Source organism: Scyliorhinus torazame, chromosome 1 (assembly GCF_047496885.1).
Source record: "Scyliorhinus torazame isolate Kashiwa2021f chromosome 1, sScyTor2.1, whole genome shotgun sequence".
In the NCBI taxonomy this organism is placed as follows: domain Eukaryota; kingdom Metazoa; phylum Chordata; class Chondrichthyes; order Carcharhiniformes; family Scyliorhinidae; genus Scyliorhinus; species Scyliorhinus torazame.
Window position 1 is genome coordinate 213,009,383 of NC_092707.1, and position 14,814 is coordinate 213,024,196.

Sequence of the window (14,814 nt, forward strand, 5' to 3'; positions counted from 1 at the left end):
CTCTTTCCTATTAGCTAACCAATCCTCTATCTATGTTACCTCCTACACCATAAGCTCTTATCTTGTGCAGTAATCTTTGGCATCCCACCTTATCAAAGGCCTCTGGAAATTACTCACGGGTGCCCTTTGCTTGTTACTTCCTCAAAGAACGCTAATAAATTAATGAATAAAAGGAATGCACGGTGGCACAGTGGTTAGCACTGCTGCCTCACAGCACCAGGATCCTGGGTTCGATTCCAACCTTGGATGATTGTGTGGAGTTTGCACTTTTCCTCCCGTTTCTGCGTGGGTTTCTCCAGTTTCCTCCCACAGTCCAAAGATGTGCAGGTTAGGTGGATCGGCCGTACTAAATTTTCACTTGTGTCCAAAAGGTTAGCTGGGATCATGGGAATTGGGCAGGGACATGGATCTAGATAGGGTGCTCTTTCAGAGATGTGGTACAGACTTGATGGGCCGAATAGCATCCTTCTGCGGTGTAGAGATTCTATGAAACACTATTTTCCTTTCACCAAACCATGTCGACTGCCTGATTGCATCAATATTTTCTAAGTGCCCTGCTATAACATCCGTTATTACTACATTCCAGCACTCTCCTGATGACGGATGTTAAGCTAGCTGGCCTGTAGTTTCTTGTCTTCTGTCTCCTTTTCTTGACTAAAGGAGGTACATTTGCCATTTTCCAATCTGGTTGGACCTTTGCTGAGTCTAGGGAATTTTGGAAAATCAAAACTAACGCATTTACTATCTCTGTAACAATTTGTTTAAGACCTGAGGATGAAGTCCAACATGATTTGGAAACTTGTCAGCTTTTATTTAGAATAATTTTCTCAGTAACCTTTCCCTGATGATTCTAACTGTTTTAAGTTCCTCCTTTTTCACTTCCTGGTTCACAGTTATTTGTTATTCTACAGTAAAGATTGACGCATAATATCTGTTCAATTCATCTGCCATTTCCTTATTTTCTGTTGTTAATTCTCCAGACACATTCTGTAGAGGACTAACACTCACCTTAATTACTCTTTACCTTGTTTAAATACCTGTAGAAACATGTACTCTCTTTTTATATTTCATACATAGAACATACAGTGCAGAAGGAGGCCATTTGGCCCATCGAGTCTGCACCGACCCACTGAAGCCCTCACTTCCACCCTATCCCTGTAACCCAATAACACCTCCTAACATTTTTTTGGTCACTAAGGGCAATTTATCATGGCCAATCCACCTAGCCTGCACGTCTTTGGACTGGGAGGAAACCGGAGCACCCAGAGGAAACCTACGCAGACACGGAGAAGGTGCAGACTCCGCACAGACAGTGATCCAATCGAACTTGGGACCCTGGCGCTGTGAAGCCACAGTGCTAATCACTTGTGCTACCGTGCTGCCCAGCTAGCTTTCCAGCTAACTTTCTCTTTTATTCTAATTTCTCCATCCTTATTTTCCTTTTAGTCATTCTTTGCTGGTTTTTACATTTTGTCCAATGTCAAATTGATCTTGTGGAATTGTACGTCTTTTCTTTTAATTTGATACTACCTTAACTCCCTTAGTTAGCCACAGGCGGTGCATTCCTCTCTTTCTTTCTCAATGGGATGTCATTTGCTGAGTGTTGTGAATAATCTTAAATATCTGTGACTGCATCTCTACCTAATCTAACCATTAACCTAAGGGCCAGCTCATTTTAGCGAGCTCTGTCTTCATACCATCATATTTGCCTTTAGGTTTAAAAGACCAGTTTTAAACCCATTTGTCTCTCCTTCAAAGTCGATGCAAAATTCAGTCATGTATTACAGTCCCGGACCAGACCTCCACAGTCGCTAGGATACGGGACAGAAACCCCAATTTTTATTTTGTAAGACGATACCTTGCTCCAGGAAGAAGTAAAGAAATGATATGTTCAAACAAACTTTATTACTAATACAGTATTAAAATATCTTCAATATCACACCAGAAAATAGCTTACAATGACCCCTTCAACAATGCTAATTAATACAGTGAATAGAGTAACCATCTCTGCTCTCACCCCACTGTTACATTCAGTTGGCCCTCGGGAATACCTGCTTTGCACAGATGTTCTTTGAGAAAGAGAGATCCTTTGGCACTGCTTTAAAGAAAAGATCTGAATCCTGTCAGCACCATTCAGAAACTTTACTAGTATTTCTTCAGAAGCTGCTTCAGCTCGCCTTCGAATTACACTCTTCTGAACTGCTCGGAAAGAATCTATTAATCAAGCTACAGACCTATCTTTTAGCTGAACTGAGATGCTTGACTTCTGTTCACCTCTCCAACCAACACTCACCTAAACTGCTTTTCTGCAAAAAAGATTGATACCCTGGTATCTCCCAATAATTACATAATCTTACCAAGCTGAAATCTAATTAACTCCACAGGTCCCTTAATCCAAACAACAATCCATTACCCCAAACTCTTAACGATGCTTTAATTGCACCCCTGGCTCCAAAAATCTTGTCTTTCAAACTAGGATTTCTTTTAACGACATGACTGCAGCAGTCATACACTAACTCAGGCTTTTAACCCTAACTGCACCAAATACTAATAATACACTGCATTTTAAATTCCTACATTCATTGCATATTATAATCACTACTACCAAAATGCACCTCTACTATGAGATTATTAATCCATCATGTCTTGGTTGCACATTACCAGATTTAGTAAGATGGCCTGCTGTTTGGTTAGCTGTGTAGAATTTGCTCCAGGAAACTCTGAACTCCTCTCCCAGGCTACCTGTTCAATCTGATTCGTCCAATTGATACGTAGTTTAAAATCACCATCATTGCGATACCTTTGTAACCAGCCTCCCTACCCTGGCCTACATTGTGGTTATTGTTTTGGGCTTTTAAACTACTCCCATGAGTAACCTACCTTTATCATTTCTCATCTCTACCCAAACTGATTCTCTAGAACTATGTTCATTCCTTTCCAATGTACTTATCCAATTCTTAATTTGCAAAGCTGCCCCTCCACCTTTTCTTAGCTTTCTGTCCTTCCGAAATGTCTGTACCCTGAAATATTCGGGTCTCAGCCACTGTCCTATTGCAGCCCTGTCTTTGTAATAGCTATCAGATCATATATATTCATTATATTTGAGTACTTAATTCCTCCACTTTGTTTTGAATGATAGTGCATTTGGAAAACAGAGCTTTAGTTCATATTCATAGAATCCCTACTATTCAGAAGAAGGCCATTCTGCTCATTCTAGCGACCCCCCACCCCCGGCCCTATCCCCGTAACTCCATCTAACCTTTTGGACACTAATGGGCAATTTAGCATAGCCAATTCACCTAACCTGCATATCTCTGTTGGTTGATCGAGATAGGACAACTGATCAGCGCAGGGTTGGAGGGCCTGTTCCTGTGCTGTATTGTTCTTTGGTCTTCTTTGGATTGTGGAAGGAAGCAAGAGCACCGGAAGGAAAGCCACACAGACATGGGGAAACAGTACAGACCTCACACAGTCACCCAATGTCGGAATTGAACCGGGTTCCCTGGCGCTGTTGAGGCAGCAGTGCTAACCACTTGGCACCCTCTTTCAATCCTTTTACTATTTTTGCAACCGTAGCCCTATGCTGTCCCCTCCTGCCACACTATTATTCCTATTTGGTGCAAGAGTGGAAAGGGAACTGTGGCCAATCCATGGCTTACAAGGAAAATTAGAGATCGTATTAGATTCAAAGAAGAAGAATATAAATTGGCAAGAAAAAGCAACGGACTTGGGAGCAGTTTAAAATTCAGCAAAGGCTGACCAAGGGATTGATCAAGAAGGGGAAAACAGAGAATGAACTAGCGGGGAACATAAAAAACTCAATGTAAAAGTTTCTATAGGTATGTAAAGAGAAAAAGATTGACAAAAACGAATGTAGGCCCCTTGGTCAGAAACGAGGGAATACAAAATGGAGAACAAAAAAATGTCCGAGGAACTCAATTTGTACTTTGTTCATGCCTTCCTTTGTGAAGATCAAAGTGAAGTGTTTCAGAAGTTCTGAGAAATACAAGTTTTGGTGAGGAGCTGAAGGATATCAGTGATGTGTTGGGTGTTCTGGATCACATACAGGTCACCAACACTTGAAATAGTGCAACACTATTTTATTGAATCATTAACTGTTTAAACATACTGAGATTGTGGGTTAATACGATACTAGCTTTAACTAAAGACCTTTGCCTTGTCCTAACCAGTCGATGCACTCAGCACATGGTGAATGTCTGTGTTACAGGCTGTGAGCTCTGTCCTCCTAGCTAGCTACAACTCGAATGAGCAGGAACTCTTATGCCTCCTGTCCTTATAGTGCGTGTGCTCTCACTGGTGATTGGCTGCGGTGTTGTGTGTTGATTGGTCCCAGTGTGTGTCTGCACCATGATATACTGGTGTATATTATGACAATCTGTATGAGTGGGGAAATTGATGGGGTTAAAGGTTGATAAATCCCCAGGGCCTAATGATGATTTTGATCTGAGAGTACTTGAGGAACTAGTCCTGGAAATAGTAGATCTATTGGAGGTCATTTTCTAATTCTTCTACTGAATGGAGGGTAGTTAATGTAAGCCCGCTATTCATCATAAAGGGAGGTAGAGAGAAAACGGGAACTATAGACAAGCGAGCCTATCTGTTATCAAGGATTCCATAGCACAGCATTTGGAAAGCAGTGCTGTAAACAGACAAATTCAGCATGGATTTACGAAAGGGAAATCATGTTTTACAAATGGTAGGGTTGACCAGGGTGAACCAGTAGATGTGGTTTATTTAGATTTTCAGAAGGCCTTCGACAGCATGTACAGTTAAAGTGCATGGAATTGCGGAATGTGTCTTGAGATGGATAGAAAGCTGGATAGCAGACAGGAAGCAAAAAGTTAAAATAAATGGGTCTTTTTCCAATTGGCAGGTAGCGGCTAGTGGGATACAGCTGGGATCTGTGCTAGGACCTTAGCAATTCACATAATATATTAATGATTTGGACGGAACTAAATGTGTTATCTCCAAATTTGCGGAGGTATAAAGTTGGGTGGGAGGGCGAATTCTGAGGAGGATGCAGAGATGTTACAGCGTAATTTTGACAGGGTGAGTGAGTGGGCGTATGCATGGTAAGGCGGCACGGTAGCACAGTTGTTAGCACTGTTGCTTCACAGCTCCAGGGTCTCTGGTTCGATTTCCAGCTTGGGTCACTGTCTTTGCGGAGTCCGCACGTTCTCCCCATGTCTGCGTGGGTTTCCTCCGGGTGCTCAGGTTTCCTTCCACAGTCCAAAGATGTGCAGGTTAGGTGGATTGGCCATGCTAAATTGCCCTTAGTGTCCAAAAAAGGCTAGGTGGGGTTACTGGGTTGCAGGGATAAGGTGCAGGTGTGGGCTTAAATAGGGTGCTTTTTCCAAAGGCCGATGCACTCAATGGGTTAAATGGCCTCCTCCACTGTAAATTCAATAATTCCAAGGCCGATGCAGTATAATGTGGATAAATGTGAGGTTCTCCATTTCGGTAGCAAAAATAGGAAGGCAGATTATTACTTGAATGGGTGTAAACTGAATAGAGGTGGATACTCAGCAGGACCTTGGTGTCGTTGAGCATCAGTTGCTGAAATTGAGCACGCAGGTACAGCAAACAGTAGAGAAAACAAATGGTATGTTGGCCTTCATAGAGAGAGGATTTTAATATCGGAATAGTGATGTTTTACTCCCAATTGTACAGGCATTGGTAAGGCCACACCTGGAATATTGTGTGCTATTTTGATATCCTTATCTGAGGAGGATGCTCTTGCTATCGAGGGAGTTCAGCGAAGGTTAGCAAGGATGATTCCTGGGATGGCAGAACTGACATTGTGGAGAAACTAAGTCAGTTAGGATTATAGTCATTGGAGTTGAGAGAAGAGTAAGGGAATCTGATTAAAACTTATAAAATTCTACAAAATTAGACGAGGTTGATTCAGGAAAAATGTTCCTGATGGTGGAGGGAGCCCAGAGCTAGGGGGTCATTGTTTGAGGATAAGGGGTAAACCTTTTAGGACAGATGAGGAGAAATGTCTTCACCCAGAGAGTGGTGAATCTGTAGAATTCACTACCAGCAAAGGTAGTTGAGGCCAAAACATTGTGTAATTTTAAGAAGGGAATAGATATAGCTCTTGGGGCTAAAGGGATCAAGGAATATGGGGGAAGGCAGGATCAGGCTATTGAATTTGATGATCAGCCATGATAGTGAATCGCGGAGCAGACTCGAAGGACTGAATGCTTCTATTTTCTATGTATGATTATCATTTCTTTTCTCTTTAATTTATCATATTTTCCCACACTTGATCCCTTTCCATAAACTATTTAATTTAAAGCCCACTTTTCTGCCCCAGTTATACAACTCACCAGAACACTGCACCCAACATGGCTCAGGTGAAGACTGTCCCAATGGTACAGCACCCAGCTTCCCTGGTGCTAGTGCCGCACAAATTAAAATCCATTTCTCCCACACCCCATTTCTCTTACTCCCCGCCCCCCAAACCGCAAGTTCCTCTGATGTCACAAACCCTGGCACCAGGTAGGCAACATGACCAGACTCTTGATCTCAGCTGCGCAGAACTGCTCTCTGCCTGATTATACTGTCTCCTACCAACCATTACATTCTTATTCACACTCAGCACGGAGGTCTTCCTGTATCATGGTTGTTGCTAACTTTTGGTTGGTTCAATTGGCTCTGTTTTATAACCTTTGCTCTCGAGTCGCCAGGTATCTTTATGATACCGCCACGAGGTTCAAGTTCAAGTAATGATCAATAACTCAACACACCAATTAGTAAGATTCAAATCAAAGCACATTTATCATACACAGTAATCGCTACTCATGCACAAATTCTACTTCTAAGCTACTTCTACAGCTAACAGGCCTATACTTAGCTTCGGACTGGCCCACCAGGTCAGGGGAACAAATGGCCTTTCGTTCGGAATCTGCAACTGCAGGTTTCAAAGCCGGTATGGACTGGTAGCTAGGAGCGCCTATCTTGTAGCGAGCATTGACTTGAGACTTACTTCAGGGATGCGGCAGCTTGGACCGTTCACTCTCGGGTTGCTTCGCGTTGCTGAGTGACCCGGTCAAGGAGAGCGATTTGAACTTGGGGCTTAACTTTTATAGTCCCCAGGGGCTTCCCACCTTTCGGGGCGGACCCTGTATCTGGTTCTAGGTGATTGGACTTCGTTCCAATCGCTTAGTTCGATTTCTCCAATATTGGAGCGGTTCCCTGATCGATGGGCGGTCTTGAGGTGTTCGTTGACCTCTTTTGTGTTGGCTCCTGCTGGCGCCGGGGAGTCTGGCTTAGTTTTGTGTGTCCCAAATGTTGCTATTGTTCCCGGGGATTGCTCATTAGTATGTAGATGGCTGCTACATTATTATGCTGATGGTCGCTGGTATCGATGCTGTCTGGGCTTTTGCAGAGTTAACTACACAGCAAACCTGCACCTGCTGGTTTCTGACTGTGTTGGCTGAATTTCCCTTCAGCCTTTACCGTTCTCCATTTTCAATCGGGAGTTGGCCAACTCATGGCGCCTTGGTCAGTCCACTCATCCTTTGTCCTTTCGTTTTCATCTATACAGGTTGCAAGCACCTCAAAACTGTTCGGCAACGTGAGAGCTGAGATACCTCCACTTTATGCCTTGATCCCCTTGCCTGCCTCATTTGCAGTCACGTCCTCCTGTCTCTGACCAGTGACCAAATCAGAAGACCATATCCTAAGAGGTGTGACTGCCACCTGGAATAAAGTGTACGGGTAACTTTTCACCATCCCTGATGCATAGCGGTGCCTGCAGATCGCCGTCAAACTGAATGACTCTGAGCCAGAGTTCCTCCAGCTACAGATACTTACTGCAGATGTGTTTGCCTTGAATGGTGGCACAGCGGTTAGCACTGCTGCCTCACAGCGGCAGAGATGTGGGTTCGAATCCAATCCTGGGTGACTGCATTGCATATTGTAATGACCTCCAATTGGCATTATTGGTTGGCCAATTGGAGTATGAGCTCCCTCAATGATAGCTCATTGAGGGGGGCCATATAAGCACCTGTGTAGGCTTTGTGAACCAGTCTTAAGTTGACTGGAATGCTAGCAGCACTGTTTGGAGCTGCTCTTGGGTATAGTTATTGCGAATAAATACTGGTGTAGTGACGGAACCCCTCCCTCCTGTGGATTATTACAGTGGCGATGAGGTAAACAAAGAACCTTGCGGAGACCAGCTGCCGCACTCGGAGGGTAAGCCTTGCTATTTCAAAAATGCCGTTTTTTGGGAAGTTAGATGCATTCGACCCGACTATTGAGGACTGGTCCCAGTATGTGGAGAGAATGTGTTACTTCTTGCAGGCCAATGAGATGATGAGGGACGAAAGCAAACGGGTTATACTGCTGTCGGCGTGCGGACCCTCAGAATTTGCCATTATACGTAGTCTAACTTATCCCGATACGCCGGACACGATACCTTTCCAAGAATTAACGAAATTGGTGGACGAGCACTATGACCCAAAACCACCACTCATTTTGCGTAGGTACAGATTCTACACAACAAAGCGGGAAGACCGAGAGTCAGTCCCGAATTTCTTGACCCGCCTGAGAAGGCTGGCGGAAAAATGTGATGATGTGGAGATGCCGGCGTTGGACTGGGGTGAGCACAGTAAGAAGTCTTACAACACCAGGTTAAAGTCCAACAGGTTTGTTTCGATGTCACTAGCTTTCGGAGCGCTGCTCCTTCCTCGGGTGAATGCAGAGGTCTGTTCCAGAAACACATATATAGACAAATTCAAAGATGCCAGACAATGCTCGGAATGTGAGCATTAGCAGGTGATTAAATCTTTACAGATCCAGAGATGGGGTAACCCCAGGTTAAAGAGGTGTGAATTGTATCAAGCCAGGACAGTTGGTAGGATTTTGCAGGCCAGATGGTGGGGGATGAATGTAATGCGACATGAATCCCAGGTCCCGGTTGAGGCCGCACTCATGTGTGCGGAACTTGGCTATAAGTTTCTGCTCGGCGATTCTGCGTTGTCGCGGGTCCTGAAGGCCGGAAGGCGGGTCCTGAAGGCCGGAAAAATGTGAGTTCGGCCCGACGCTAAATTAAATGCTTCGGGACCGGTTACTGTGTGGCATAAACAACCTCACAATACAGAAGCGCCTGTTGGCGGAAACACAGCTAGACTGCAGGCGGGCGTTACAGCTCACGCTGTCCCTCGAAAAGACAGCAAGTGGGGCGCAGGAACTACAGGGCACGCCAATGGAGGTAGATACCTGAGAGAGGGACTACCACAACGGGTCCAGCTACCAGATAGCCGCCCTCAGGAAAAGCCTGAGGAATAGAGGGCCAAAGGAAAACCCCAGAACTGCCCCCAAGTCTGCTAGGACTAACTGGAGACAGAGGGAACTACCGGCTGAGGCTCCCCCAACAGAGAAGGACCGTTTCTGGCACCAGACAGAGTGGGGTAACAGCGACAGAAACCCTAGAAGAAGGTGGCAAAAGAGGAATAGCAGGTGGGGACGCAGGGAAGTACACAACCTAGACGCCCCATCCTCCTCCGAAGGGGAACAGTTATATAATATTGCGACGAAGAAAGCAGAACCTATTAAGATTACCCCACGGGTGAACGGTTGGCCGACAATAATGGAAATAGACACGGGTGAGGCCGTATCAGTAATGGGAGTGGCAGCACTTTAAAAAAAATCAAAGATGGACTCCAGCCACTAACCCTAACAAAAACATCGACAAAACTTAAAACCTACACTGGGGAACCCCTGGAAATTCTAGGCACGACTCAGGTACCCGTGGAATATGACAAATAATTGCTCAGATTACCATTGACGATAGTAGAGGGCTCCGGACCGAACTTAATAAGACGGAAAAGATACCCACACCCCAGCCCTGAGCAATTTCTCCAGACCCCGTCATCCAGTCGTCAGAGTCGGAGATGGACACGTTCGACGAGGCCGCCGCAACACCTCTCCCCGAGGAGGAGGAAGAACAACTTCCAAGGAGGTCGTCAAGGAAAAGTCAGGCACCTATAAGGTACACCCCACCCACGTCTGAGAACGACCCGGCGGACGACACAGAGGTGACAGACCTGGACATGAGGAGCAGGAAAAGCTCTGAGGAATGCCAGCTGGCAGCAATTCCTCGGACCTTGGGGGGGGGGGGCGTAATGACCTCCAATTGGCATTATTGGTTGACCAATTGGAGTATGAGCTCCCTCAATGTAGCTCATTGAGGGGGCCCATATAAGCACCTGTGTAGGCTTTGTGAACCAGTCTTAAGTTGACTGCAATGCTAGCAACACTGTTTGGAGCTGCTCTTGGATATAGTTATTGCGAATAAATACTGGTGTAGTGACGGTACCACTGCCTCCTGTGGATTATTACACATATTCTCACCGGGTCTGTGTGGGTTTCCTCCCGAGTGCACCAGTTTCCCCCCACAGTTCAAAGATGTGCAGGTTAGCTGTATTGGCCATGATCAATGCACAGGGTTACGGGCATAAGGCGGGGAGTGGGCCTAGGTAAGGTGCTCTTTCAGAGGGTCGGTGCAGAGTTAATGGGCCGAATGGCCTACTACAATGTAGGCATTCTATGGGATCACACATTTGAAGTCATAATCACTTGCCCTGCCATATTTATTATGTATAAAACCTTAAAATTACTAATAAATAAGTTTTGAAAGATATGAGAAAATACTCACCAATCAACGCTTCTGACACAGGTGAGCCTCTGTCACTCTGCCCCCTTGCTGGTATTCTTCCTCTCACTGGATGGGGGGGGGGGGGAGAAGGGGGCTCTCCTCTTGCATTGTTTGAACCCCTCTTGCATAGGGACTAAGTACAATATTGTGAAAACTGGGGCTGGTTTAGCACAGTGGGCTAAACAGCTGGCTTGTAATGCAGAGCAAGGCCAGCAGCGCAGGTTCAATTCCCGTACCGGCTTCCCCGAACAGGCGCCGGAATGTGGCGTCTAGGGGCTTTTCACAGTAACTTCTTTGAAGCCTACTTGTGACAATAAGTTGTTATTATTATTATTATTATTATTATTATTATTATTATTATTTTGAGTGCAGTTTTGCATTCTTGGTAAAGATCTGTGCTTGTACATTAAGAGTTTGCTGTTTTGCTTAAATGTTTGCTGCATGTAGCCTGATTTATGTTTCTAATGGCCAGTAGCTGGATATCTGATGCGTACTGTTGTGTGGTGTCTAATTTAAAAAGGTCCTCACCCTTACTTAAAATATCAGACCAAACTATCTTTTCATTAAATATCACTTAATGCTCTTAGTGTACCAATAAAGTTATACCCTGTCGTGTTGTACAAGGTATGTGGTGTCTCACCTGTTAAAGCAACAACTGAAACCTGTTCAGCAAATAACAGAAGTTTGAATGTTCTCCCTGTAGCTGTGAATTCCTGATGGAAGGATGAACATAAAGGAGTTTCTGAAATTTTTGAATTACTCCCGCTAATCTTGAATAGTGATCATTTTATAAACATTTGACAACATCCTGTTTCAACTTGCAGCTGACTAACACAAAATTGGAAGTGCTTTTTAAATTTCTTAGAAACGACTGGAATATATGGGGCTTTGCAGAGTGAACAGTACTTCACCGCCTTGCATATGGGCGGCACAGTGGTTAGCACTGTTGCTTCACAGCTCCAGGGCCCAGGTTCAATTCCCAGCTTGGGTCACTATCTGTGGGGAGTTTGCACATTCTCCCATGTCTGCATGGGCTTCCTCCGGGTGCTCCGGTTTCCTCCCACAAATCCCCAAAAGACCTGCTGTTAGGTAATGGGGACATTCTGAATTCTCCCTCTGTGTACCCAAACAGTTGCCAAAATGTGGCAGCTGGGGCTTTTCACAGTAACTTCATTGTAGTGTTAATGCAAGCCTAAGATTATTATATTAGTGAGGTGCTGTCAGTGGAAATGTTTTGATTAGTCTTTCCTCACTAACCGTAGATGACAGGAGCATGGATTCTTAGGATGTAACCTCTCTCTCTCATCTTTGCAGATGATCAGTGCAGAGGCACCAGTGCTGTTTGCGAAGGCAGCTCAGATTTTCATTACAGAGTTATCCTTACGAGCATGGATACACACCGAAGATAACAAACGCAGGACTCTGCAGGTATTCTGAACACTGTGGGCTTGCTAAAATTGGAAGTTTGTCTGGAAAGGAGGATTTTAAAATGAGAGTGTGATAATCCAGCAACAAGACTGTGCAGGGAGGTCTACCTCGACTGACAGAAGTTTTGACAATTCCTAAAACCAGGATTTATTACTACAACTGCTATTTACACATTTTCACAAAAAGTTGCTTAATTAGAATTCTGTTTTAATGCACTTTTGAATTAAGCTCTTTATCATGAACGCCTATATTTGTAACAGGTTTGTTTCGATGTCACTAGCTTTCGGAGCGCTGCTCCTTCCTCAGGTGAATGAAGAGGTATGTCACCTGTATGTCACCTCAGGTGAATGAAGAGGTATGTCACCTGTATGTCACCTCAGGTGAATGAAGAGGTATGTCACCTGTATGTCACCTCAGGTGAATGAAGAGGTATGTCGGAGCAGCGCTCCGAAAGCTAGTGACATCGAAACAAACCTGTTGGACTTTAACCTGGTGTTGTAAGATTTCTTACTGAGCTCACCCCAGTCCAACGCCGGCATCTCCACATCATGCCTATATTTGTGTCAGGTTATTTCTCAGCAAGTGGTCATTGCTGCCGACTGGAAGTAGTTAACAGCTGGTGTAGTCAAAATAACAGACTTAAATCTCAGATGTGGATCTTCTTTTGATATGAGAGGGTTTAATGCATTAACCTTTGTTTAACTGAACCAAGACATTTTTCCCAAAGGTGTGATTTAGAACCTTTCTTGACACACTCGCCTGGTTGTGAGGTCAGGACCAGAGCTTTTCTTCCAATAATTATTACAGCTCGCAGCCTTGCTAAAATTCAGTAAAAGTGGCACATCTCCAAGGAGAAGAGACTGTTCTCCGCATTGGGGAGCAGGCTACATGTCTGATAGAATAGAATTTAAATATTGACTGAAGGAGGCATCAGTTTTTAACTTCCCATTGTTTTTTCATTACCTTTTGGTGTATGATTCCATAGGCAGTGGGACAGTTGTAGAATGGTGATGACAGTGATACCTCATGCATGTAGTTGTCCAGCTGGGTTGTCTTGGACTGTATGTGTTTGCCAATGATTGGGGTGGAAGGGTAGTGATTGGACCTGAATTAAGCTAAACCCTGTTCTTAATCCGAAGCCCATTCCACTCACTTTACCATCAGAATTGCTGAACATGAAACAAAAGCAAAATACTGGACAATCTCAGCAGATCTGACAGCATCTGTGGAGAGAAAGAAAGTAGCTAACCTTTCGTTTCTCTACCGTTGACAAAAGTCATCCAGATACGAAACATCAGCTCCGTTCTCTCTCCACAGATGCTGTCAGACCAGCTGAGATGCTCCAGTATTTTCTGTTTCTGCTTCATATTCCAGCAGCCCCAGTAATTTTGCTTTTAGCTTCTTGCTGAACTGACTAGTTCTGCTTTCCTCTACTCTCTCCGTCTTTCCAAGTGCCCAGATAAGGGGCTGTTTAGCACTGGGCTAAATCGCTGGCTTTGAAAGCAGACCAAGACAGGCCAGCAGCCCGGTTCAATTCCCGTACCAGCCTCCCCGAACAGGTGCCGGAATGTGGCGACTAGGGGCTTTTCACAGTAACTTCATTGAAGCCTACTTGTGACAATAAGCGATTTTCATTTCATTTGATTTTCATATAGTTGTGACATCTCAGCTGTGAATGGTTCAATACTAACCAGAATGTAGCCATGGGTTTCCACAGATGCTACAAGTTCTGATGTTTTCAGTATTCCAATGTCCACAGACTATTAATGCATGGCTGGCTCCCAAAAACTTAATTAAAAAACCAGTTTGATTTTTGAGAGACAAAGGTTAAAGGCCAGTATTTGGACAGCTCTGCCTGGCTGCAGCTTAACATAAAAGATTCAAACTTTATTTTATTGCTAAGAGTTTAACTGACTCCGCAGTATAATGTTTAATGTGCCAGTCCAGCTTCTAAATTCATATCACATACTTTAAGAAATAGGAAGTGGGGCATGAGGCCCAACAGCCAATCCCTTCCTTTTGATAGATCAATCTCACCAGTGCATGCTCTCATTCTTCAGATGCCTTTCAAATTCCTCAGTACTTGCCTAACCCAGATACACTCCAGGTGCTAGAACTACATTTGTGCTTGAGGGTAAAAAATGAAGTAGATTTTCAGTCACGAAATGACATTGTTGTGGATGGAAATTCCCCTCGCCCGGTGCTTTCTGCAAACTTTCACTCCAGCCCCGAATTGCCTGTCACCTTTTTGTTTTGCTGTTTTGTTACCATACCTGTTTCTGAAGTACTTCTAATGTTTTCATCCTGACAGAGGAATGATATCGCCATGGCCATCACTAAATTTGATCAGTTTGATTTTCTGATTGACATTGTTCCTAGAGATGAGCTCAAACCTCCAAAACGACAGGTAAGGAGCAAAAAATCCGAGTGTATTGCAGATCATCAGAAATGTAAATCTCTTTTTTTCACCCCACCCCCTTAAATCTGGTAAGACCGGCTGAATATGATGCTCCCATTTAAGAGGGGTTATGTTCATTGGCTAAGGATACAAGTTATTTTCTTCAGCAAAGTGAAACAGTGCCTTCTGGTGGCAGAACAAATGAGCAATTTTTAAAAATTTGTTTTCTCTCTGTATTTTTGGGCAGAAAAATGAAGTGAAAATCTGAATTTCTTTTGATTTTGTTATGTTTATTTTTAAA

At 44.1% G+C, this 14,814-nt stretch overlaps 1 protein-coding gene across 8 annotated transcripts in view; it reads left to right on the forward strand.

Annotated features, from left to right (window-relative positions):
* Positions 1-14,814, forward strand: part of nfyc (nuclear transcription factor Y, gamma) — a 128,582-nt gene that overhangs the window by 48,615 nt on the left and 65,153 nt on the right. For all 8 annotated transcript variants that reach the window (XM_072502328.1, XM_072502320.1, XM_072502311.1 and 5 more), the window contains 2 exons: positions 12,002-12,115; positions 14,427-14,522. In XM_072502328.1, coding sequence (XP_072358429.1) covers positions 12,002-12,115; positions 14,427-14,522 — 210 coding nt within the window. The remainder of the gene's footprint in view (positions 1-12,001; positions 12,116-14,426; positions 14,523-14,814) is intronic.